Source organism: Tamandua tetradactyla, chromosome 13, assembly GCF_023851605.1.
Source record: "Tamandua tetradactyla isolate mTamTet1 chromosome 13, mTamTet1.pri, whole genome shotgun sequence".
Classification (NCBI taxonomy): Eukaryota; Metazoa; Chordata; class Mammalia; order Pilosa; family Myrmecophagidae; genus Tamandua; species Tamandua tetradactyla.
In genome coordinates this window covers 19889340-19916325 of record NC_135339.1, presented here as the reverse complement: position 1 = coordinate 19916325, position 26986 = coordinate 19889340, and the positions used below count along the sequence as shown (strand labels likewise).

At 40.1% G+C, this 26986-nt stretch overlaps 1 protein-coding gene across 1 annotated transcript in view; it reads left to right on the top strand.

The window, feature by feature from the left end:
• Positions 1–4675, top strand: part of LRMDA (leucine rich melanocyte differentiation associated) — a 1434085-nt gene extending 1429410 nt beyond the window's left edge. The window contains exon 10 of the mRNA XM_077124815.1: positions 4589–4675. Coding sequence (XP_076980930.1) covers positions 4589–4644 — 56 coding nt within the window. The 3' untranslated portion in view covers positions 4645–4675. The remainder of the gene's footprint in view (positions 1–4588) is intronic.
• The last annotated feature ends 22311 nt before the right edge of the window (positions 4676–26986 follow it).

Below are 26986 nucleotides of genomic sequence, written 5' to 3'. Positions count from 1 at the left end.
TACAGCTGAAATGTCACAAATTTTTTCTTCTTTTCTTTGCCTTAACTAATATGCAGATCAGATCCCAGGAGGCACACAGATGATCATGTTCACGAGCATAGCAGCTGACTTACCTCTCCCCCTTGTTCTGGAATCTTTAATTGGAATCTTCTTCTTCTAGGATTCTTGTACCAACTAGACAATGAATAATCTAGACATACCTAATACTGCCCTAGAAGTCAGATTCAGTCAGTGTTCAATCAAAGAAGCAGAACCACTAGCAATCATTTGGATGGATGAATATATATGGTGCTGCAATCTGAAGTCCACAGACAAGAAGGAAGGACAGACAGATACAAAGTGGGGGAAGCAAGGACAAAATTGATCTATAAGGCCGAGGTGGACTCCAGAAGGACAAGTCTGGAACCCATGTTGGTCGTCAACTGTAAGCCTCCAACTCCAGTGACAGGGTAGGCTTCAGGAGAAGCTGGCACCTCTTGTCATGTTGGCATCTAGCCCAGGAATTGTGAAGACTAATGGAAATCCAGTAGGAACTGGAGCTGCTGTTAGCCTGAATGATGTTCCAAACCAGTCAGATGCACCAGTAGATACATGTCAATGTATGAGCTGCCTCCACCGATGTCCTGAGCATAAGGCAATATGGCTATACTTCCATTGCCACCTTCCAAACCTCATAAAAAAATGTCCCTGGGGCTGACACTCACTTGGAACTAGGCAGGGGAAGGAATTCTGAGCAATGTAGTTCCAAGCTTAAGTACACTAACACAACAGACCCACCACAGTCCACCCCTTGGCAACTTGTCATCCATATACATTCCTTTCAAATGTATCTGCTAAATAAATACACCAGCAAAATCATGTAGAAGACCCTGTTGTTCCCAATACTACCCTTGGGATCTCAAATCTCAAGGGTCTTCTAAAAGCTCTCTCAAAACAAGCCATATCCAATGCCTTTCTTGACCCAATGCCCACATTTTCCCCTTGTTTTTATTACTATACTTTGTTACTAGATATGTTTCTCCTTTATTTAATGTATTTATATTTTTATCTCAATTTATTCTTCCCAAACCTTGTATGGAGACAGAATAGGATCATTAAATTCATGTACAGTTTGGGATTTTGAATGTTCATGTCTTCCCCAAGACCCAAGTGCTGAGACTTGAATTCCAGCCTCCTGACTTTCTTTCCAACTGAGTACAAGCACTGATGAGCCTTTCTTTTCATAGGTGTCTTTATTATTTAAAAAGATAAAAAATTTTACCAACTTATTTTGGACATCAAGAAATACAGCAAACAATCTGCAGCAGAGAATAAACCAGGTGGTTTTGTCAAAGGAGAACTGTTTCATTGTGTTATGCTTTCCATCATGTTTGTACACATATGATGGTCACATGTTTACCTGGTGTTTTGAAAAAAAAAAGACCCCTTCCAAATGAGCCTGAGTGTTCCTTGAAAAAGAGAATCACTTTGTTTCTAACGTGTCCCCATTCTGAGCATTCCACAGACAGAGGTGCCCACCTTTGAAAGCAATAACTGATGGTATAGGCATCATGTTCCCAAAATAGTTCTTTACATTTCATGCAAAATAAACCTCCTAAAGCTTCATGCATAGAAGCCTTAAACACAGAGAATCATTTGCACAATCAAATCAGAAAGAGACTTGGATAAAGGAACCAGGTGGCCAGAGTAACTACCCACCTTTCTTCTCCAAAATGGGCTCCTGCAGTTGGTATCCCAAAAAGAGCCCCAACATCAGCCACCCAGAGTATGGCAGCCATCTACCCAGCCTCCACATCATCACCTGAGTCAGATGTGGTTGATGACTGGGGAGAGTTTGGCTAATCCAGTCGGTCTGGCTCTTTCTGCCCTGCTGTGACTGACAGGCCAGGCCCCTGACTCATCCTGAAAACTAGCATCAGGGAGTGACATATAGTTTGATAACATAAGATGCTTAGGTTTTTTGGCTCAAGTGAGATGTTCAGAGCTAATAGCCCTGTGAGCTGAGTTTTAGCTGTGATCTGCACCTTGAGATATCCGTTATGTCTGGCTCAGGAAAAAGGGAAAAGAATGAGAGCTTATTTCTAGAAAGGTTTCCGATGAGCAGCATTTGTCATTGAAGGGGAAGATGGGTATAATTAGCTTGTCAGTCTAGTTTGGGCTGAGCAGGCTGTCTCTGCTAAGAAAGATGGACTAACTGCCAGAGCCACTGACAGGCAGTCGATAGCGCAGCAATTAATGTCATAAATAATTCCAGAACCAATTACATCAAAATGGACTCAGAGCTTTAAAAAGGTACAGAATTCTCTTATTCTTCCTGCTAACAGCAAGAAACAGCTTTCATTTTTCTCTGTAATTACTTTTCATTGTATATAGCAATACAGCCAAGCTTTTCTGTCCATATTTAAGCCTTGTCTTTCCAAGCCTCTTCCCCCACTGCCAGCCTCCCTCCTTCACCCCACAGGACAAGGCTGTTAGAGGGTGAATGTATAATCTTTTAACTTGGCTGTTTCAGGAGAACTCTCCAGCTACACCTAAATGATTAAGAGCCGAGTTTTCTAAAATGTCATGGACAATGACAGCAAAGTGCCCCAAACAATGGCATTTGGAAATGAAGACATTTGTGGAATAAATGGATTTGTCTTATTATTTTAAAGGTTGCTGTGACTTTGCTTACACTGGATTTATTGATTTTTTTTCCCCCTTCTCCTCCTTCTTCTTTCCCTCCTCCTTCTTCTTTCCCTCCTCCTTCTGTACAGTTGCAGGCATAGAAGCCAGGGCAAACTATTCCCTGTGCACTGAAATCCAAGTCAATACTGCCCAGTGCGCTAATGGTCTTTTTTTTTTTTTTTTAAAGAAGGACATTCGGTCTCTTTAGCATAGCATTTTGCGCAAAAGCTATTCTCTTGAACTGTCTCAACTCCTGAGCTAGTTCTCTGTGTATTACAGTACATAGGTAGATAACACAGAGGCTACTCTGCCCATAATCGCAATGACATGCCAGATACCACTGGTGCTAATAGTTTTCTTTTTTCTCCTGTAGCCCATCAGTTGCTTCTGTGGCCAGTTTATAGAAAAGGAAGGGTTCGTGGGAAAACACATTACCGTTGTATGAATTCACAGCTTTGTTCTGGGGCTGACAAACATTTCCAACTTTTCAACCGCGGTGGCATTTACTCCGGAGGGACCAGGGAAAATGGCTCATGAAGCTCCCACCGTTTCAAAACCAGAAACAGCTGCCGGTGTCGCTTGCAGTTTGCTGAGTATGCTCAGCCTTTGAGCTCCTGCAGCTGATGGCTCTCCCTTTAGCAGTAGGTGTCACTGCGGTGAGCGGTAATTACAGAGGAAGATTTTAGAGGACATGGGATAATTAGGCCAACCCATGCAGGCATAAACACTGACATTTACCATATTAAAAACCCGAGTTGTCGGCATTTTTCCTCCCTCCCAAGACCACAACAATGGCAACCTTACCGACAAAGGCAAGTTTTAAAGAGAACAAAGAGTCTTTGCATTTGGGAGAGTTTGCGTGCCTGGTGCTTGGCGGTTAGCCTGGAGTAGGCCCTGTTGACCACTTGGGAAAGGATTAGGCTGATGTAGCATGATTCATATCCTGCACCCAGGGTCCTTCCCCTTGGATCCTGAGGAACACCATATCCTAGGTACAAATGCTGCAGAGTAGATGGTGGGACATAAGAAGAGAGCACCTCTCCTCTTCATGTCAGGCTGAAAGAATGCAACTCTCTCAATGCTACCTTTCCTAGATGCCTGGGTGATTCCACAGCGATAACACCAGGTCTATTTATTGATTCTTTATCAAGTGACAATGAGACAGTAGGAAGATAGAGTGACACCAAACTCTATTCCTATAAACCCAAGCCACCTCTCCCCTCCAAAGGGCTAAACCCCTGAAGATGTCCCCTCACCCCCGATTCCCAATAGAAATGGATCAGGAGCCTAGACCAAGATTCAGTAAAACACTGGCTAAAAGTGAAACCTCAGGAAAGGTGCCCCTTTGAAGGATACCAGGCTTGCTTCAAATACAAAGCTCTAGAGCCAATAGGACCTGGATTTGAATTCAAGCCTGGTACTTTCCTATTAAATCCCTGGGTCACTCAATTCCTCAGTTCATCCCTCTATAAAATGAGAAAGGAATAGTTACTCTATATGTTTGTTTTGAAGATTAAATAAATAAATGTTTTTAAAGCATTCAGCACCCAGGAAGAATTTGATAACACGGTATTTCTTTACAATTACAAATATTCATTTGCCTCCATGTGGGAACTGTGTTTGAGGTGGATTTCCTGAAAGAAAAAAGGAAAGAAGGCTCAAGCCAAGTTTTCTACGTCAGGGGGAGATGACAATGGTCAAACAAGAAACTCTAGATACTTTCCAAACTTAAGACCCTGAAAGATGTTTGTATCAGGGAAAGTGGTATGGATCAGTTCCCAAAGTCTGCTCCCTCATGGATGGCTAAGATCATACCACAGCCTTTTGTATGGGGGACTCCTCAAATGTGCTCTGTGTTGAAAAATGTGCCCCAATGCATAGAGTCATATACAATATACATGGATATTGTGTTTCTCTCCAGTGAGGACTCGGGGCCTGGATCCCTCGAAATGGATTGTTGGGAATGCATCAGGGTGATGGATGGTCTGGGAGAGAAAGGCAGCGTGGAGCAGTGGAAAGAGTTGGAAGTCTTCTGATCCAGGTGACTATGTGCTAACTGTAAGACCTTGGGTAAATTACTTCAAGTGTCTGAACTTGAATTTCCTCGTTTGTAAGTGAAGGGACAATAACTCATTTCCACCTACCAGTGCTCTGGGAAATTAAATGAACCAACTCAGGTAAAATACCTGTCTAATACACGCTAAATTACTGCCCCTTCCTTCCCTGCACGTTCCTTTCTCATCTGTAAGATGAGTACTTCCTTATTGTTACTATTTATGGTCTCCTGAGGAGCCTTCTGGATGTAGTTACTCCCATTTCCAGGATATCAAGTTTCATTCTTTGTCTTGACTAAGGCAGCAGTGCAACCCTTTTGCCCGGTCAGTAGCAAGAGATGCTGGCAAGCATAACTGGAGAAGGGTCCTGCTCTAGTAGCCATATTTTCCAAACTTAAAATAAGCACCCCAACTTTTTTCAACCATTTCTAGTTGTGAGAGTCAGCTGAAAAGTATTTTGACACGTTAACCACAGAATTTCCAGAATACATCAGTGACTTAAACAGAGTAGGACCACCTATTTTAAATGGGACCCATCTTGGATAATCTGGGCTCACCAGAGATGTACATCCCCAAAGCAGAACTGAGAAGATGGTCCAACAGGGACCTGTGTCAAGTAAATGTTTTCTTGCACAGGGAGGGCCAGGGGCAGAATTTGTGGTTAAGGAACTCCAAGCATGTGTGGCCTATAAGCTGCCTTCAGAGCTGGGGTGAGCTTTAAGGATAGTGTCTAAGTTGGTTCCAGCCCCGTACTTCCCATGGTCCTAACAGTTCTGCTAAGACTTATTTCTGTTTAGGGCCATTCTCCCTGCCCCAGTTTTCCTTGATCTATAAGAAGCTGGAATCTTATCTACCCTAAGATAAGATTTTTCTATACTTTGGATTACAGGAAAAGTGTGAAGGTTTTGGAGTCAAACAAATTTGGATTCAAATTCTGGTCTCACTACTTTCTTGCTAGACAAACTTGGACAGATTGTTGAATAGTTCTTAGTTTTGATTATCTTTTTTTTGCAGGTATAAAATGGGTATAAAAATACCTTCTTCACAAGGTATTAGGAAGACTAGCATAACATCCAATAAGTAGTTACTGTAGTATTAGTAAAAGTAATAATTGTAGAGTAATAGTGATAATAATACTAAGAGTACAAACTGTTTTAACTCTTACTCATATCATAGGTAAAAATGATGACAGCTTGGATTCCAACCCACTTTCTGACTTTACACCCCATATATAAAGCATTTGTTCTACAGCAGCTGGTCTGTGAATATTTATTTCATTATTGCTCGAGTTGAATGACAACCTAGATTCTCTGATTGGATTTGGAATTCACCTGAGACACTTCCATGCTCTTTTTGGGTCTTTGTCCTCCCAAGGGCTCTGGGAAGGGCTCCTAAAACCACTGTGAACTTCAGGCCCTCTCTAGCAGGAGGATTAGGAGTGGCTTGGGTGGAGATGGTGGCTGTGGACTTTCTAAAGATGAACATGTGGAAAGCTCCAGCCTGGGCATCAAAGATGCTCTGGAAGACTGGTTATTTATGCAACTCTTCACATTGTCTTGTTTTGTTTTCCTGTGTGATTTAGGAAGTACCCCTCATGCACTCACCCAAACCACCCCTTCTCTTCCATTCTCCTACTCTTCCAAGTGTCTCCTCATAGCAACCTGCAGGTAGTGATGGGTACCTCCTGGTACCTTCCAAAGGGTCTTCCCTCCACTTAAATGTAAGCCACATAAAGGTAGGAAATTTTGCCAGGTTTGTTTACTAATGTATCTTCCCTTCCTCCTAAAATAGTCAATAGAACATGTAATTCAGTAAACATCTGTTGACTTAATGAATGAATTTGATTGACCTGTATCACTTTGAAACCTCAGACATTCCAAGAGCTTCTTTTTCACTGAGAATAAGGGAAATCAAGTTTTTCCCAGAGAAAACAAACATTAAGCTCCACAATATAGGTTCAGTGTCATCTCTCAACCCACCGAACTCCATCCTTACCAGAAGTAATCTACATGCCTCTACCTGTTAGGACTGCTGCAAGCTCAGGCTTCTGGTGGTTGGCTCTTTTTTTGGAAGGCAAGAATGATTAGGTATGCAAAAGCAGAAAATATTCAATTTCCTGTTTGTTGTTTGAAATCCATTTTCCTAAATTGTATATCATATGTATTCTGAATTTTGAGGACTTAATGTGGAAAAGGAATTAGGGCCTCACACTTTGAATCTCTGTTTCCAAACAGGTGTGTGAACTGAGTTAACAGTTATGTGACTGGTCTGCTTCTCCATCTCTGCATCTGTTAAGTGGTGTTAATTACAGCAATCTCCAAGTCAGTGATAAATTATTTCTGCAGTATTCTACATGTGGCCATACAGTGTTCAGAAATCCTTCCAGAGATGAGGGATTTTTGTTTTTTTTTTTTTAGAAATAAACCTATTTCCTATAAACAAAGCCCTTTCTTAGGAGATGCTGAGCCTAAATTTCTATCTCAGTATATGTGCCAACTTTTCATATTAATCTTATCTGAGACAAAATGGATACATCTGAATTATCTCTTAAGAAGAGCCTTTTACTTATCTGTTGACACCATTACAGTTTCTTAGCCTTTCTCCCCCCTTCAGACAAAAATATTTTCATTCACTAGTTCACACACACAAGTATAGCAGAACTCCTACCAACTGGTTCACCCTCCTTTGGATACACACTAATTCCAACAAACTAATTTGTCCATTACCCACTCTCCTTACCCCCCCCTAAAAAAAACTTGGCAACAAAACTAAATATTTCTGTCCATAGATGGGACCAGAAAATAGGATGTTGACTCTAGGTTTCCCATTGATTTTAGGTTGCTCAAGATTTCTTCAAAAGTTTTTATCTGTTCCACATTAGCTTGTGATCCACTGAAGTCCCAAGCCTTATTCCCATAAAGTGCCATCAGGTGAGACATCTTGCATCCTATGCTCCTATCACTTGCTGTTTAAATGAAAATGAATTCTTCTATATTCACCACTGTCGGATTTTACCTTAATAGTTTCATGCTAATAGGCTTCCCTCTGAAATCCTTCATCATAGCTTTGTGTCATCTACAGATGTGATAAGTATACCTTATGGTCATCATTCAAGTCTTTACAGAAGGAACATAACATCAACAAAAACATTTTGAAAATTTATCTTATGTCATATAAGATATAATACTTATGCATACAATTACATTAAATATGATATTAATTATATCATATGCCTTTTTTCTGCACATCTTATTTAGGCAAAAATCCAGTTTCATGGGATTATTATGCTTTTTAACATAAGCTTTCCCTTATCGTCAACATCCATAAATAAATAACCTAATAAAAGCCAAGCAAAAACAAACTTCTTCGAACAGTTAGGTCTCTGAATGGACACGCTTGGGGTAACTTTGGGTTTATTAACAAATGAAAATAACATCAGTAGCAGTACACCAGAATGGGAACAATTCATTTCGTGAATGTGTGTTTGGGAAAGCGAGAAGACAACTCCCTTTTGGGGCCGTCATTGTGAAACAGGATGCAGAGTTGAGTTCTGGGCTTTCAAATGATTAATCTACCAACCTCATATTGACTTGACTCTGCTGATGCTATTGGCTTTCAGTTTGAGTCAACTATTTATTTTAGAGACCTAAGAAGACACCTCAAAAACCAAATTTAAAAGCGTTACATTTGTTAGGCTGGACAAATTGGATGCAAATTGGAAGAGCACAGAAGAAACATCTACACAGAAATCCTATAAAATGAAATGTAAGAGTCTTTGAAGGGAGTTTGACTTTTTATTAAAAAATTCAAAGTTTACTTTCAAAAAAATTGTTTGGGTCTGAATTTTGGCAAGAACATGTCTATTGTGACTGGGGAGAAGTAAAAGGGTTATTCATAATCAAAGAAGATAAAATTGAAAATCTCAGAAGATGGAAAAAATAATTTTGATGACTTATATGATGTATGAGTGAGAAGGAAGAATGAAGAACTAGAATAAGAGTGAGATTAAGAAAGAAAGAAGAAAAGAAGAGCCCTTTGCCTTTTATTTCAGTGAGTGTGTGCGTTTGCATGTGCACATACAGAGTAGAATGGAACACTCATCTCTCTCCTCTTGTAGTGGGCAGATGTTTAGATTTCTTACCCCATCATTTGAGCCCCTGGACCCAATAGCATCTGAAGCCAGTAGCTCCCCTGGACTTTCCAGGCACACAAGCTAATAAATTGACTTGAACTGGATTTTTTTCACTTGTAGCTGAAACAAAGACCTGACTAACATGGTATCAAATGGTTTCCTTTTCTGTTTAATTTAAATCATACTTTCTACTTTTTTTCTTTTGCCTTCTCAAACCAAAGGGGATATATCACTCTTTATACTCCGAGGAAGTTTTCAATTTCACATATTTAATATAACTCATTTCATACTAATATTTATATATACCCCCTTGATTTTGTCAATAAATTGAAAGTTCATGGAAAATAAGATCATGTACTTCTTTGGATTTTCCTAGACCTAGCACAATATCATTGCACCCAGTAGGTGCCCAATTAACATTTGGAAATGAGGATTCATGGCAGATTTATGGAAAAGTTCACATGCCAAAGGATTTATGGATGCTTCATTCATTAGTTGATTCAAATACCCATTAGATCTCTACATACCTGGTCCCATGACAGTGAAGTTCATCTGAAGGCACATGTATTCTTCAGAATTGTCACAGGTCCTTGTCATGATTACACAGAAGTTATAGGGAAAGGAGACTTTGGAAGGACTAGTTCTTGGGATCATTTCATGTTCAAATGCAGCACACAGCTTAACCTGTTGAAGAAGATACAGATGAGAATTCCCTATGTTTAATATCTGTCATTAAGATGACAGCAATAAAGCTTAAAATCCAAAAGGAGAAAATCATCTGGGTCCTTATAGATTGTTGCAGCCAAGAACAGTAAAAACTAAATCAATCAGATAGTGGCAATAGATAATTTAGCTAGAACTGGAAATTAAATGAAAGGATATTTCCATACTCAATGCCTATTGTGGGAAGATGAACATGCCCTCAGAATTCAGATGGGCTCATTGGATAGTTTGGGGTGAAGATGGGGAGAAGAAAGGAAAATTATTTAAATGAGATTTAAATTGCTTTGTTTCATTATTCCTCTGAAGTTTCCCTTTGTTATTGTGTTTCAGTATGTATAATCAACATTCCTTACACGCTATGGGTTTCTGGGCATTTCCACCCTTGTCCAAAGAGAGGGATACTGGTTCTCTTAAAAGTGGGCCTTATAGTCTGGGCAGCTGAAGTTTAACCATCAGTTCACCCTTAGGGTGAGTTTTAGAGAAGAGTTTTTTGTTGCAGAGACAATGTAGAGAGGGGCAAAGAGCACATCCAGGGAATCAGAAGACCTTCGTTCCAGGCCTGCCTCTATCACTATCAAGCATAGATTAACAAATCTGGGCTTCTAAATTCTCATTCACAAAGGGAGAAGATTGGATTCAATGACCTCTCAGATCTCATCTCATGCTAAGAGATTGTGACTTAATTAAAAATGACTAGTATGAGGAATAGAGACCCAACATTACGGCCTTGACCCTAAGGAGTTTGGCTTTGGGAACCAAAAAAAAATGACTTGAATGTAGGAACACCTTTTTTCCCCCCAATAAATTTTTTAGCTAGAATTAATGGATAAATGAATGACTGATGGGGAGTCTTCCATTCTTTATGGATTGTGTCCAGTCCTTTGCAGCATTCTCAATAAAAATTATTACATTGCCTTCTCCTTTGTGCTCAAGTGCAGGGAATCTCTGGATCAATTTTCAGTGCTTGCATTCTCTGAAGAAAACTGCCTTATGTGTAGTTCTAGGTGAGGAAATTTTCAATGGATGTTAAGCTGACTTCTCTGAACCCCACCCAACATGGGCTATATTCTTAGTATTCCAACATGTGGGAAAGAGGGCTTGTGTCACTTTCAGAAGAGGATGGGGCTCAGGGGAATTAAAACTTCATGTGCTGACGCCAAAGGCAATGATTTAAGAAAGAAAACACTTAGACCCACCTGTTGGCATAAACAGACATAGGCCCAGCCACTTACATCCAGGTGAATGAACTAATAAAAAGAGAGGCAACATGTGCTACTTATAAGGTAGAAAGTCTGTCTGGTATCTGGACTGTGCACAGTGAAGAACCAAAAGGATGGATTAAAGGAGCAACTGGGAAGGCTCTTTAGAGAGCATCAGTTGATCGCTTTAACATTAAACTGTATCTGTGGCAATTTCAAAGCCCTAAAGAAATTTGTTTGTACTTCAAAGTAAATTATACTTAGTGAAGAAGATGATAAAGGGAATATTGATGGCCTCTATTCTAGTTTGCTTGCTGCTGGAAGGCAACATACCAGAGACAGATTGGCTTTTAATAAAAGGGGATTTATTTTGTTAGTTCTTCAGAGGAAAGGCAACTAACTTTCAACTGAGGTTCTTTCTTATGTGGGAAGGCACAGGGTGATCTCTGCTGGCCTTCTCTCCAGGCGTTTGGGTTCCAACAACTTTCCCCGGGGTGATTCCTTTCTGCATCTCCAAAGGCCTGGGCTGAGCTGCGAGTGCCGAGATGAGGAATGCCAAGCTGCTTGGGCTGTGCTGTGTTGCACTCTCTCATTTAAGCACCAGCCAATTAAGTCAAACATCATTCATTGCAGCAGGCATGCCTCCTAGCCAACTGCAGATGTAATCTGCAGCAGATGAGGTTCATATGCCATTGGCTCATGTCCACAGCAACAAAACTAGGTGCCTTCACCTGGCCAAGTTGACAACTGAATCTAACTACCACAGCCTTTTAGAAAAATTGAGGTAAGGAGCAGAGTTTAGGAATAGAGTACAAGAAGTTAAACTCAGACACTGAGAGCCTCATTTCTATCTCCAGGGCTGTGGCATGCTACTGACACTCAGTAGAACTTCTGTTTGTTCCACACTCCTAATTCTCTACCATACTACATCGTTTCTTTCTTTCAAATTCCTTAATCAAGTCCTTCCTCAAGCATGAAGCCTTGCCAGCTGCTTATAGCAATCTCTTCATCACCTATTCAGAGCACTCATAATATTGGCTAACATTTGGTGAGGGCATCAGGACCTGTGCTAGACATGTTTATATGCATTATCTCAATTAACACTCAAAAAGCCTCAAGAGGGTAAATTTTCTACCCTCATTTAATATAGAAAAACTGAAACTTAAAGAGATTTCGCCAACTTGCCAAAGATTAGGTAGGTAGTTGGGAAGTAATGGAGCTGGGACTCAAACTCATGCATCCTGAATCCAGAGTCCAAGACTTGAGCCCATTCTACTATGCTGGGTTATCCCTATAGTAGTGGTTAGAACTGGTCCTTAAGAAATTAGTTATCCATTGCATGCTTTTAGCACAGTTTTTATTTCTGTATTACTGTTATGCTATTTAGGTCTCCTTTGCCAACTTGACTTTAAGTTCCTGGAGGCCATGTCTCATGCCATCTTACTCTTCTGCCACCCCCATCCAGTAGCCAAAGCACAACAATGTCAGTACGGTGGACCCCTCCAAGCCCACTCTCCCCTGGGACCCTGATTAGTTGTTCATCCAAGATCAGTTTCCTTCAGAATTGTCCTTTTGTCTGCATCCTTCTACTGAGAAGCAAGAAGCCCAGGAGGCAATGTGAAGTGATCAATCCTGGTAGTATGTGCACAGCCTCAGCACAGCTGGGCTGCAGAGTCGGTTTATTATCCTAAGGAGAGGATCCAGTTTAGTCTGAGTTTATATCTCAACTGCCTCCCATTCATTAGATGAGCTCCGGGGCTCAGCTTACGTTGCATAAACTCAGCTGGTATGTATACAAGCCGGCAATATGGAGTGGGCTAACATGTGTTGAATACATCTACTGTGTCTTAGGTCTCTGAAGGTCATTCACTGAAGTAATATATGGCGCTAGTGTTAGTGGCTGAAGGTCAAGTCATCTTGCTTTTCATAATGCATAAACCTGAAACTCACTCAGACACCAATCATATGACCTAAACCTTGGAACAAATATTTTACTAAGTAAATCAGTGAGCATGTTGGCATTTCTATTAACCTTCAATGCACTGCTGACAGAAAATGAGTAATGATAAATAATAACTCAAGCCTGTAAATCATGTTTAGCATCAGAAGGAAAAAAAAATCCTCATGCGTGCAACCATCTGTTAGGAGGAGAGCAGGAAGAACTAGCGGGGAGAGGGGAGAGAAGGGAAGGCAGGCTGACTCCATTGGCTGGTGTAAGCACATTTTGAATTCATAAAAGGGTAAGCCACTTCTGGACAGGATTTACAGAGTAAGGAAAATCCCTGTACCTCCTGTCTCTCATTTGATGGGCACCAGTTTCCGACTTACGATATACCACTTCGAGTGTTCCCTCTTTTCCCATCTCTTGCCCTCTTCATCCTGTTTCTGCTCTAATCACTGGGTTTCTGGGTCATTTGGAAAGGAGTCTTCTAACTAAGCCAAACCCTATAAGGGGCATTCCTCCCCGACTTTCCCTTCTTAGAACTCTGGGTCTCCTTGCCCAGTGGGCAGGGGTAGACACTGGACCACTGACCAAATGCCGCTACCCTGTTGATTAACATCTATTCAGAAGAAGGTCCCTGGCAGAAAGGGTTCCAGCCCTCCAGCATAGAATAATGCACTGAGATTCCAAACAATCCCAGGTTTTCCTTGCAGGGAAACCCTGAGTGCATTTGGATGGGAAAATTCTAGAAGTTGATGTTCAGCATCCAGGGGCATCTCTTCCTGAGCTTAGGAGCATGCATTTGCTTCTAACGTCTTCCTTCTCTTACAGTGTGGCTAGCATTTGCCAGTTGGCGAAGCCTCCAAATAAATTCCACCAAAAAATTGTCAAAGTATGTTCTGTGGTCAAATTTCTTGAAATAAAAGTCCATCCATACTATTTGTTTTGTTGATTCTGTCAGCACCCCAAGTGCCAAGGAAGCTCTGGCCATGGCTTCACCGAGTCATATTCTAGGTCACATTGACCCTTTCTCTCTTCCAGATGGACCCCAATGTGGCTGACAGGCTGCTAGAGAGGGAGCCATGGCTCTCAATAGGCCTTCTCCCTCAGACTTCTGAATCTGTTTCTCCAGGAGAAATGGGATACAACGGTCCCTGTAGGGGTGCCAGCTCACTAGGGATGAAAGTATTGTTGATAAGAACATGTGGCCCTGGGGACTTTGTCCCTGCTACTTTGTGAGTTAAATGTATTCCTTTCCTTGGGAATTACATAACCACAGAGAAAACGCATTTGCATTTACAACATGTGTATTCTTTGAAAGCAATTTAAAGTCAGTCTGCAACTCTTAAGATCAGAATTATGCTAAACATTGGTAAACCAAATTGTGTAAATGGAAGAAAAGTGGTTCTAGCTGCTTGCAGAAGTTTTGACTTTCTCCTTTCTTTTCCTTTATTTGCTATTGGAACCATTTCCCCATTTGGATTTGGGGCATAAAAGAATTGGCAATGAAATCCAGCCAAAGAGCACTGAGTTTACAGGGGGAGATTTACTGCCAACTACTAAGGCTGAGTAACACTGGGCAAATTGCAGCCTCTTCTGGACCTCAGTTTCCCCTCTCATATAATCCCCTAAGAATGTAAATTTGCGTGATAGGTTCCCTCATTAGCTTTTTTGCCCCCCTCATTTCTTTACATTCCCCACTTTTTTAATTAGAGGAAAAACAGATGCAAGGGAAAAAAAATGAAAGAAAAAGCAGAAAATTAGCATTTTCTCAGCTGCACATTTCAGTTATTAATACTGCAATTTGAGGTAATGAAATTCACAAAATGCAAAAGGTTTAAGGTTTGCCTGGTGGAGTGAACTCAGCTGCATGGTATATGGCTTGAATTTCAAGGTGAGGTTCATTATGCAGAATGCACAATGTGGGCAAGCTAACAATGCCATAAACTTTTCACTTTTGCATTTCTTGACTTTAATGTTGCATTACTGTAGGTTTTGGGTTTTAATATGCTGTATAAATACAGAATACATATTTGTAAGTACAGGTGCCATGAAAGGGAGGATTTTTCTGTATTAAATCTCAGGCTCTGATAGCCCAACTCTGTTTGCTTTCTGGTTGACTTTGTTAGAAAGCAGGTGGGTAAAAGTAGGGCAGAGTGAGTTACCTAGGAACAATCCTCATTTATGCCCAAATCCATTATGAAAGGCAGAGGCTTGCTTTTCGTCCTCACTGCAGTTTGCAGAGGATTTAATAATGGAGAAAGAAGGGAAGAAGAGAATCATAAGATTTAGCTTGGCTCTTTCCTGGCACCTGTCCAGGCTGGCCCTGCCTGGATGTATCAGCATAGCCATCTGCCTCTGTGGGGTGATCAGTCTCAGCTCCACCCTTGTGTTCTCTCTGATGTGATGCTGTCCATACTGAGCAGTGGGGGAAGTCTGTGGGCAAGAGAGATAGGAGTGGTTGAACAATTGTCTCTAGCAGATGATGTGGCAAACACCCTGTAATGGATGTAGATAGTCAATGAACCATCACACATGCCCTACTGGGAGATGATGTTGTGTCCTCACCACTGAGGACCTTCCTGGACCCCAGCATGTCTGGCCAAGTGGCTCCATTTTCAGAGGCAGTAAAGGGCTCTATTTTCTCTTTTATAGGGGTCTTCATGGCCAGCAGCCTCAGCACTCAGAGCTGTCCGATGGGAGGTCCCATGCCTACTGACTGGCTCCTAAAGGTCTTCCCACCAGGCAGAGATTGGGGATGGGAAAGAGTTTGATGTTGGGAAGACAATGTTGGAGAAGCAGATTTGGGGTAAAAACCAACTTTCAGATTTCAGAAAACATGCTCAATAACCCAAGACTCCATTTGTGAGTCCTGATGCAGGGTTTATAACCTGCCCCCATGGAGAGAACATTCCTGCATCTCTCAGAATCACAAGTGCTTGGAGCCAAGAGAAGCCCTTGTGGTAACTTCTTAATGCTTTCTTTCACTAAACTGCCATGCACCGCTGTTGAGGGACTTGGTACTTTGTCTTGCCTTGAAATTATTGGTATAATCTCTCATCTCCCATGCTTAATTTTGAAGGCAGATTCCATTGTATGGTACTCAATTCACTCAGCATTCAATGAACATCTACTATGTGCCTTGTAATAATGCATAAAACAGCTTCTCTTCCCTCAAAGATCTCACAGTCTGATGAGGAAGGATATGACATGAATAATAAGTAACCATTCAATGGGATGAATGTCACATGAAACCAGCATACATATAGGGAAGAGGTAATTCTCTCTGCCTCATGGAGCTGAAGGGTGTAAGACTTCACATGGGAGAATGAAAGTGCATGGGTTGTTCAGAGAGTGTCAAATAGTCTGGTATGACTGTCATTTAGAATGAAAGATTGGTCACAGTTGAGCCGAGCCTGGAAAGTAGACTGAGGCCAGGATGTCAAGGGTATGGTTAAGACCTTTCCTAGAACTGTACATTAGCACGTGATGATCCCATAACTGGACTAAGGCCTGAGGGGACCCACATCTCAAGAAAGTATTCATGAGGCCAAATGTGGGTCTTCTAGCACCTGGAGCCATCCCTAGGGCATCCAAGAGGTGAATCCTTCCAAACTGCATTAGTAAAATTATTTTTAAATAATTTCAAATCTATATGATGTGCTTTGAAGAGGACTCACAGGCTCCCCTTTAATGAAATAACTTTCTATGAGCTTATCTTAAAACAACATTTCTACCACTGATGTTTTTCACCTGGGTTAAGATACGGTACCATAAAGACATATGTTAACCTCCAAATATTTTACTTGGTAAAGACGGAGTATCATGATGTTACCTGCTATGTAAACATAAGACCACTTTAGGACATCACCTCCACTGCCACCAACATACCTGACCACACCCAGGCATCCAGGACCACCACAAGATACTAAGACCCTAAAAGCATGAAAGAAAGCCTTTTATAAAGGGGGAGGGAATGTGGCTCTAGGAATGACTGCCATCTATCCTGACCCACTAGATTTCAGGTTCTCTCAGAGCTATTCTTCGCCAAATCCAATTTAAGGGCCTTCACTAAACCACCCTAGGGAGTGTCTGTGAGTTTGTGTGTGCATGTGCTAATAGGAAGGAAATTACACTCTCAATGCTGGGATACAGAGGGGTTTAGCTGATACGTCAGCATCCTGATCTGACATGGCTGTCAGAAAAATTATCTGTGACCCAGAAGGGGCCACAGTAAAGGCGATTTATTCTCTGACTTAGCTTAGCCTGAGCTCTCCCCAGAGAAGACCATGCCAATTAAGCAAAAAATAAAGCAAATTGCATGTGTTGTGGTGCCTGGTGTTGACTGCTCCTCCCCCCAGAGAGACCTACAAATTAATTCTCGCATCCTACCCTTGCTCTGAAACCAGTTCCAAAATGAAAACCTCAGCAGTTTATCTCCTTAATCTCTTATTCCCTTTCTCATCCACTTTTTCTGCCTAAACAAAATTAAATCATTTAACAACGATTTTAATAAGCACTAAAAAGTGTAATGAACCAGATAATGAAAAACTCTTATTTTCTTTATCTACTTTGGATTTAATTTATTTTGTGTGTTTCCTTTGCAGGCCTCTTCCCTGAGACTGCTTCCAACAACCTTAAGATTTGAGATAGATATTCCCCCACTTAGCTCCCTTGAAACCTGGTAAAAATCCTGATTTGAAAAGCTGGATGGGTTGTATCCAGATCATTTGTGATGGAGTATTCAAGCTCATACCAGGATATGACACTCTCTTCTGAGGGTTTAGTGTCATTCAGATACCAGTGAATTCCCTCTGAAGCCTCCAGCCACACAGATCCCTTCTGGGGCTAAGAAGGCCACACTGGTTTCTCCTTGCAGTCTGGGGTAGAGTCCGAATAGGAAGTGTGGTGCCTGGCTGTGGTTATGATACTTGAACGAGAGGGCTCAGACTGGAAAGATAAGACTGAAGCAACAGGATCCACAGCCCGAAGTCCCTGGGCTTTATCTCTAAGAGTTCTACCAAGTGGCTCAGCACTAGTTGCCCAGTCTCTGCAAGATGCTCTTAACCATTCCATGACCTGCTCAGGGACTCGGTCTGGCAGGCAGATTTAGCCTGGTGTTACTTACTACAGTCCTTCAATGGCTCTGCATAGCCAAGGTCCAGGTGAAAGAACAAGAAGAGCAGAGAGAAAACTGAAATAGTACTATTCAAGCCATGGAATTACTTGAGCTAATAAATATGGCATCCACACTCTTCATAGGCCATGGAAAGAGGTTGAAGAATCAGCCTTGGGAATTTAGACACTATGGATATCAGAACTGGCATAGAAGTCATCTTTTTATTTCCTAAGTATATAGAATCTCTGTATTAGTACAGAGAAGGTAAAAGTATATTTTCAACCACCTAATTCCCGCCCCCATATATATATATATATATATATATGAAGGAAGGGAGGGATGGAGGGAGGGAGGTAAAGTAATTACCTTAGCTATCTATTAAAACCATATTTTTTCAAGGAAAAATGCATGTGCTACATGGCAGCAAACATGGCCATATTTGGAATAAATAAGTTAGGGTCAAGAGTGAAGTTCCTGGAAATGAGACTTGAGCACAAATGACCATTAGGTGCTTCAGGAATTAGAAAGAGAGGAAAGGGGGTGAATGAAGCAGATATTTGCCTCTCTGGATGTGAGAGCAAAGAAATAGAATTTGTGAAAGAGCAGACCCTCTGAGCTCCTAGATGCTAGAGAGAACCCTAGACTGAATTTTAGAGAAATGTTTATTGGATCTCCAAGATCTTCCAAGGAAGCCCTGGGTGATGCAGAATGAGTAGAGACTCTGATTTGTTCAACCTGGCTGGGAATCCTGGCTTGGCCAATTACTGAGTGGGAATCTTGGCTCTGCTTTTACCATTGTGGTAACTTGTCAGGCACTCAATTCCCTCCTATGCAACATGGACACACAGGATTGTTACAAGGATTAAACAAAGTTAACCCTTTGCATGAGACCATTAAAACTGGTGAGTTCCCAGAGCTGCCATGGTCATTTTGGTGCTCTGTGACTCTGCAGCTTTCCCTCCCTCTGAACCCTCTATTTTTCTAAAGCTCTCCTCTTCCCTATCAGACTTCTGATGTCCTCGGCTCTGTGCTAACGAGGGGTTTTCTTGAGCAGAGATTGATTAAAATGTAGTGGCAAACCCTCATTTTGCATCACCGTGTGTGTGACTAATAGCCATGAAATGTGTGCCACAGATAAATAATTGGCCCTTCAGCCATCCTCCCTGTCTTCCGAGACATGCAAACATGATCTATCACAGCACAGACATCTCAATGAGCATCATCTCTAGATCATAATAGATCATGTTACATTTGTATATGCTCAGGAACATAATTTACTATAAACGGGGCCAAGATCAGCACCAAAGAAATTATCCTTCCACGGAGGCGGACTCTTTGACTGCATTATATGCATGCTGTGGTTTTTAAAATATTAATTATATTATAAACTAAAGGTTTACTTTATGTATCATAAATCTAGGTGTCTCTTCTTTCTGTGTGCCCAATAAATATACTTCTCATCAACTTTTAATTATGCTGTTTGCATTATTCTGTCCTGAGGATGAGAGTGTGTGCTAAATCATAGCCTTCTAATGTGGACTACAGCATAAGTTTAGTTAATTAAACCATATATTTTATTAGTTTTTGCACCTCCATCTTGTAAAACTATGCATTATGATGTTGAAGTGGGGAGGGGGGCATAAAACATTGTAGTGACTGTGTTTTATGATTATTTATTGTCCTGGATATTCAGATAGTTTAGGAAAAGTTGAATTATTTTGCTCTGTGTGGTTCATGCTGACCTCGAATCTATTGGACACTCTCATCTACAAGGCAAGGACAGGTGGACATGTGATCAAAGGTCACAGGCCCAGATGTGAGTCAAGTGGTAAGGCAAAGGGAATTGGATTAGTATCTTGCTCTGCTACTTACTAGCCATGTGGCTGCAGAAAAATATATAAAACATGGAATACAAAACATAAAAGATGCCAGCCTCTGTTTTCACATCTAAAAATGGGGTGCATAAAACAAACAACCCTACCAAGCCATTGTGAAGATAACATGAGATAATGTAGGCAAGTGCTTCCTGTTGTGTGATATATAATAAATGTGCAAATCACAGCAACTCACATGTCCTAAACCTCTACAGGGCCAGTCTGCAAGGTCATCAATTTGCCCACCATCAGGTGGGTTGACCCAAGTCCCTCCTGAGGGAGGGAGACTAATACTAGAAGCTAACATTCTTCTTTCTGGCAAATTCCTTATGTTTTCTCTTGTCCTAATGTTTGCCATTGAGTTGTCTTGTCCTGTACATCCCAACGGTCCCCTCAGCCTGTCCCTTGGCATTACCTATAGCCATCCCCTGGTTTTCCCATCTGAGTGTGTCCCTCTGGATGTCCAAATCCTCTGACCTCCTAGCTCTTCTCTCTAGGGACAGAGGTGTACTTCTCAGGCAGATGCAGGTGACTATCAAAAGAGAAAGATTCCCCAAAGCATTATGAGTTGGGCCTCCTTTCAGTGCCTGCTCCTTTACAAACAACTCCCATGGAATGTGCTGGTTTTATCAGCTCTCTCATTCACCTCCCTCCTCCCCTCCGCCCCAAAATAAATAAAGAGCAGAGGCAAGATCTGTTTTGTTTCAACTTTAAAAAGCCTTTGAAGGCACAGCTATTTAAGAACAATAATAAAAAAAAAATTTGTTCTCTTAACTGCTGCTCAGGTGGCAAAGCCCCCTTATCCTCCCCACAGGGAGGGAAGGAGAGGCAGTTGTGTTTTATGGTTGGCTGAGCCCTTCTGTAGCTCCCCCCAATTGTACTGCCCTCCAGGATACAAAGTCTGCCAAAGAGCTGGCAATAAACAAAGGCAATGAGTCCTTGCAACACACTAGGGTTGACTAGAAGAGCCTTTCCTTGCTGCCTTCTCCCTTGTTAGACGGTGGGTGGGGACCAGAGGCAGGAACCCCCAGAGGAAGACTTCTTGCCTATAATGGATCCCATATGCCAGGGGCTGACTTCTGATATTCTCCAGTCCCAAAGCACCTAAGCTTTGATTTTTATTTTACTTTGCTTGGGTGGAGGGATAGAATCCGCATGCTTATGCTTAGGCCTCAGATCTCAAGTTGACAATTCAGCATTAAATGAAGGATTGAATACAAATGTTCATTTTTTTTTTTTTTTTCAGTGTGCCTGCATGTGTGGTCTTAAACATCCCTGTTCTGCCCTATGGCTCCCAATTCCTTTTCCTGAAGACTTGATCTACTGTTCTTTAATGTTGTAAAGAGTTTTACACTCTTAGCCAAGAGAATGTCACAACCCCACCCCCACCCCCACCACTGATCTGAGAAGAAAGAAGGGAGGCTGATATATATAGTTTATCTCTCTGAGAATAGGGTAAAATAGGAAAAGGTAGGGGAATGGAATGGCAGGAAATTCCCCAGAGGCCCCATACCCAAATACCAACATTGCCAATCTAATGGAGTAACTGGCTACATGAAAGTCTAATTTGGGGATTTTTTATGCCTTAACCTATTATGCAGGCTTCTCCCATTCCTGTTCTTTTTCAGCGTAAAAAGCAAAGAACGTTTCATCCAAATCTATCCTGCTGCCAAATAGAAATTCTGAACTATGTTCTTAAAGTTCATAATTCCTAGGGCCAAGTGAGGGTTGTCTGCTTTGCAACCTAATTTCAAACTCACACTCCTTCGCAGGGCTAAGAAATTTCAGTAATGAAATGTTAAAGGCCTAGAACTTCTGAGAAAATATAAGTTCGAACCATCACAGACTGAAGATCCCCCACAACACACTCTTCACAGGTAGAACCCAAGAGGACCCAGGTGGAATATGGGCTTAGAGAACTTTCTGTGTGATCTGATGAACTCCATGCATATCTTTCAGAACAGGGGGGCCTGTGCAAAATAAATAAATAAATAAAAATACAAAAGCCAAACTGAATTCCAGATGGAAAGGAAATTCAAGTGTCACCCTGGGATATTGAGGATCTGGTTCAGTCATTAAGAATGCCACAGCTAACAGAAAGCTTCAATCTGAGCCATTAAGAATTTACTAGTTTTGTCTCTCAACCCCTACTGCGGTAGACCCCGGAACCTTCCTTTTCCTTCTGAAGCTGTCCTGGGCTTTCTTCTTTAACATTGTCCCTGATTTATGGTATGCCCACATTTCCCAGGATAGTACCATCTTTTGAGTTATACATCATCAGAGTGACTCATTCTGATGATGTATGGCCCCAATACATCATCAAAGCTCCTTGCTCTGCCGTTGCACTAATGATATGTTAGTGTAATACATCACCAGGCTGAGCTGCAGTCGTGATGGATGATACTGAGGGTGATGGGAGTCCATGGAGAGGGAGGCTGAGGAGCAAGTCCGGGTAGGCACAGGGAGAACCATCAGTCAGCCCAAAGACTACCTCCCTCACTGGTAGCATTGCCCATGCTGAATTAGCACTGCGGCATGCCTCCTGCTAACTTAAAAAAAACACAGGAGCATAGATTATCCAAAAGCATGTAACCTCAGGGCCTACCAGTAAAAGATATGACAAAGGAGAGGAGAAGGAAATGTACAGATCATGGGCACATTAGAGGTCTTCTATATTTCTGTGATAAGAGGCAGGAGGAATCAACTGGGCTGAACTGGGCACCAAGGAGCAAAAAAAAAAAGAACATAGGCTCTAGCCCAAATACTTCCTTGGCATGAAAGAAGTGAGGACTGACAAAGACTGAGGAACCAGAAATCTACCATCCATATTCATAACTCCCCAACAGATGAGGTCTGCTTCAGTGGGTTCTCAGGTACTCTTGGATCAGACCACCTCTCTCTTAATCTTCATTCCCACCCATAACTTCTGACTAGCTGTGAACATTCATCTACACTGCACCCATGCCCACCATTAAATAGCTGGGACTCAGTTTCCCTATTTGTAAATGGGGATAAAATGCATCTACCTCATAAAATTCTTAGAAGGATTATGGGAGTTAACTTGTGGTAAGCAGCTAGGATCGTGTCTAAAGTAAAATAGCCAATGTTAGACATTACTACAGTCATGACTCTCAACTTGTTTCTCCTCGACTATTACTACAACCTCTAAGACTGCTGCTGCTGTTTCTATCCCTACACCCCAGACCCTCCTTAAAGTCATAGTTCCTAATATTTCCAGTGAGGTGGGACTTTCAAAGTTCCACACATTTTTTTCTCCTATTTAGAAGGTTGCAATGTACATGACCATATTAAAACATTTGAGGGAGCCTGTCAATCACAAAAGTGGACTTTCCAGTTTCCACTGTATGAGAGACAGGTGCACTAACAACTCTTCCTGCTAAAACATAACTTGAGCTGGGAAAATCACCACAAAGAAAATATTATTGCATACATATGTGGGCACACTTGAAAGGTAAATCATCAGACAGAAAAATAATGACAGATTAGGGAAGAATGGGTAGGAAGAAAATCCAAAAACGTCTTCTTCAGAGCTGTGACTGGGTTCAGAATAAGCAGGGGAAACTTATTAAGCCAGAAACTTAATTGGCAGTCCAGCCTCTGGCAGGAACTATCACAAATCCTTCCTAGAACAAATAATATACTATTTATAGCCCCTCTGATACCCTCAGTTTAAGTCCAATAAAATGCCAACTCACAAGTTAAATCCACTAAATTTAGATGTGATTAAGAAATAAGACACTGGAAATAAAAAACAAGTGATTGAGATCCCCAAGGACTAGAAATACTAGAACTCTCAGATACAGAATACAAAAGTGTAATTTAAGATGTTCAGAGGATTGAAAGACAGAATTTTCAAATGAAGGAGGAATAAAAGCTTATCAAAACTGATCAGGCAAAAAAATATTTTTCAGTTCTAAGTTACTTTTAATATAAGTACTGAAATGAAAAACTCAGCAAATGTGAAAAAGAGGAGCTTAAATAAAGTGAATAAATGACTAGTGAACTTGGAATTAAATTTTACGAAATTATACAAAATGCAGAAGAGAGAAACAAGGAGTTAAAATATGTAAGAGAGATAGTGAGATGAAGCATAAAGAAGGCCTAGAATTCAAAGTATAAAAGTCCCAAAAGAAGAGAATAGAATGAATAAAGGAGAAGTAAGCATTGGTGATATATTGGCTGAGAATTTTCAAAACCTGATCAAAATGATCAATTCACAGATATAGAAATATAATGTGTTAATAAATAACAAAAAAAATCACACTTGGACACATAATAGTAATAAAATGATGAAACTACATGGCAAAGCAGAAAGTATCTTCTTTTTAGAGAAAACTCTAAAAAAGTAAAAAATATCTTTTTTTTAGAGAAAAGTCAGAAACTTAAAGATAATGAGATGCAAATAAGAAGAGAAGCAAGAAGACAATAGAATAATACAGTTAAAATACTGAATTGTGTACTAAGCAAAATCGTATTTCCGGAATGAGAAAATATGTTCATATTTAAAACTAAGCCAACAGGATCTCTAAAATAATAATAATAATAATAATAATGGTAAATTTATGGGGTCATAGAAAGAGCAGGTATAAAACAGTGGAAAATTATGGTACAAGTTAAAAGAAGGGTCATCAGTGTAAAGGTGCTCTAAATTTCAAGTATGAAGATACAGATTAATTTTGAATTTTTAGTCAAACTCAACATTGCCATTATAATTATATTAAGATTGGAGGAAAAGTGGAATAAACAAAAAAAGTTTAAAGGACAAGAAAGATGACTAAATACGCTTATAAAAAGCAAGACAAATAGCACAAATTAAGAGGTTGAAATCATCCCAAATCCAGCAATAATCCCAATAAATGTGAAATTAAACTCAGCATTGAAGACAGAAAAAGTCATACTGAAATTTATAAGCTATTTAAAAGAAATACACATGAAATAAAGATCTATACAAATTGAAGTAGAGTTGGAAAAATATTCAAAATTAGCAAAATTTGAAAATTGTTGAAACTGGATAATGAGTTCATGACTGCTGATTAAATATTTAGACTATTTTGGTATATGCTTAAAGTTCTCCATAAAAATGTTTTAAAAAGATTCACTACTACACAAACATTAATAAAAATTATGTGATAATTAATATAACAGAAAATTGATTTTAGGATAAAAAATAGTCTCATGAGTGTAACTACATAGTGTTTTAAAATTTCATTCACCAAGAAGATAAAACAATTCTAAACATAAAGCCTCAAATATGTATAAAGAAGCTATCAAACGGTGGGTACTTGGCTCCCTGTCCTCCATCATACCAGGAGGTTTAAATAATAATTTAAATTATTAATAGATACATAAAATTCAAAAAAAATCTAAAATATGAAATATTTGAACAATACTATTGACAAGGTGTTTAATCTCACAGACACAAGTCTTACACCCAAGAATCAGAGAACACCCTTTCATCCTGAGCTCAGGTAGAACAATTAGAAAAACTTGCCACATATTGGATGACAAAACATGTGCACAAAAGTTTCCAAGTAATATAAATATACATGTGTGTTCTAATAATGCAATTATATAATTCAATAATAGATGTTTAAATTCTTATCTGTCTGGAAATTAAATGCACACGTCTAAGTAATGCATGGGTCAAAGTAGAAATTATAATGGAAATTTAAACTCAGAGTGCAGATGTAGAATGGCAGAGTAGAAAGTTTTATAAATCATTCCCTGCACCAGAAAAATGAATAATGTGGAAAAAGGGATTAGAATTGACTAGGTGGTTATCCCAGAAACCATACTGAACATTTAGAGCAACCACAGGAGTGCTGGACAAAAAAGACATTGCTGAGAATTCAGCTTTTGAGTGAGAGTACCAGATTTCCAGAGTTATCACAACATATAACTTGGAATATCCAGCTCTCAATAAAAATTATAAAACATACAAGAAGACAGGAATGTATGGCCCAGTTGCAGGAAGAATAAAGGAAACTATTCCAGAATAAGTGCAATCTCTAAAACTACAAATAAAAGATTTTGGATCAACTCTTTTGAATAGGATCAATGAACTAAAAGAAAATAAAAACGAATTACTAAAAAAAAACCACAGAAAAGCAATATATGAAAATTGCAATAATGAGACAGAAATTATAAAAAAAAACCAAGTAGAAAATGTGTACCTTATAAGTATAGTAATTGAAATGAAAAATTCAACAGAGGAGTTGAACAACAGTTTGGACAAAGCGTAGGAAAGTATCAGTGAACTTAAGATACAAACAACTGAAATTGTCTAGTCTGAGGAGAAGGTTAAAGAAAAAAATTAAGAGAACCTGAGTATGATGGTTAGAAACTGTTATATACCCCCCAAAAGCCCTGTTCTTCTAATCTTCTGGGGTAGAACTTTTGCTGGGTGGGAACTTTTTTTTTTTTTTTATTAATTAATGGAAAAAAAGAAATTAACCCAACATTTAGAAATCATACCATTCTACATATGTGTTCAGTAATTCTTAACATCATCACATAGATGCATGATCATCGTTTCTTAGTACATTTGCATCAGTTTAGAAGAACTAGCAACACAACAGAAAAAGATATAGAATGTTAATATAGAGAGAAAAAAATAAAAGTAATAATAATAGTAAAACGAAACAAAACAAAACAAAACAAAAACCTATAGCTCAGGTGCAGCTTCATTCAGTGTTCCAACCTAGTTACATTACACTTAGGTATTATTGTGCTGTCCATTTTTGAGTTTTTGTATCTAGTCCTGTTGCACAGTCTGTATCCCTTCAGCTCCAATTACCCATTATCTTACCCTGTTTCTAACTCCTGCTGGTCTCTGTTACCAATGATATATTCCAAGCTGATTCTCGAATGTCGGTTCACATCAGTGGGACCATACAGTATTTGTCTTTTAGTTTTTGGCTGGACTCACTCAGCATAATGTTCTCTATGGGTGGGACCTTTTGATTAGGCTGTTTCTATGAGAAACACCCACCCATTGAGCTGGGTCTTAATCAGCTCCCTGGAGTCTTTCAACAGGGAAACATTTTGGACAAAGCACACATCCAGACATTTGGAGCTGCAGAAGGAAAATACCCCAGGAGTTGCCAGAAGCTGTGGGAGCCAATTGAAACTACAAGGTGGGTAAGAAGAACAACAGACATCAATTACCATGTAACTTCCCATGTGACAGAGGAACCTGGATGCCAGCTGCATTTCCTGTGAGAAGTTATCCTTTTATGGGTGCCTTAATTTGGAC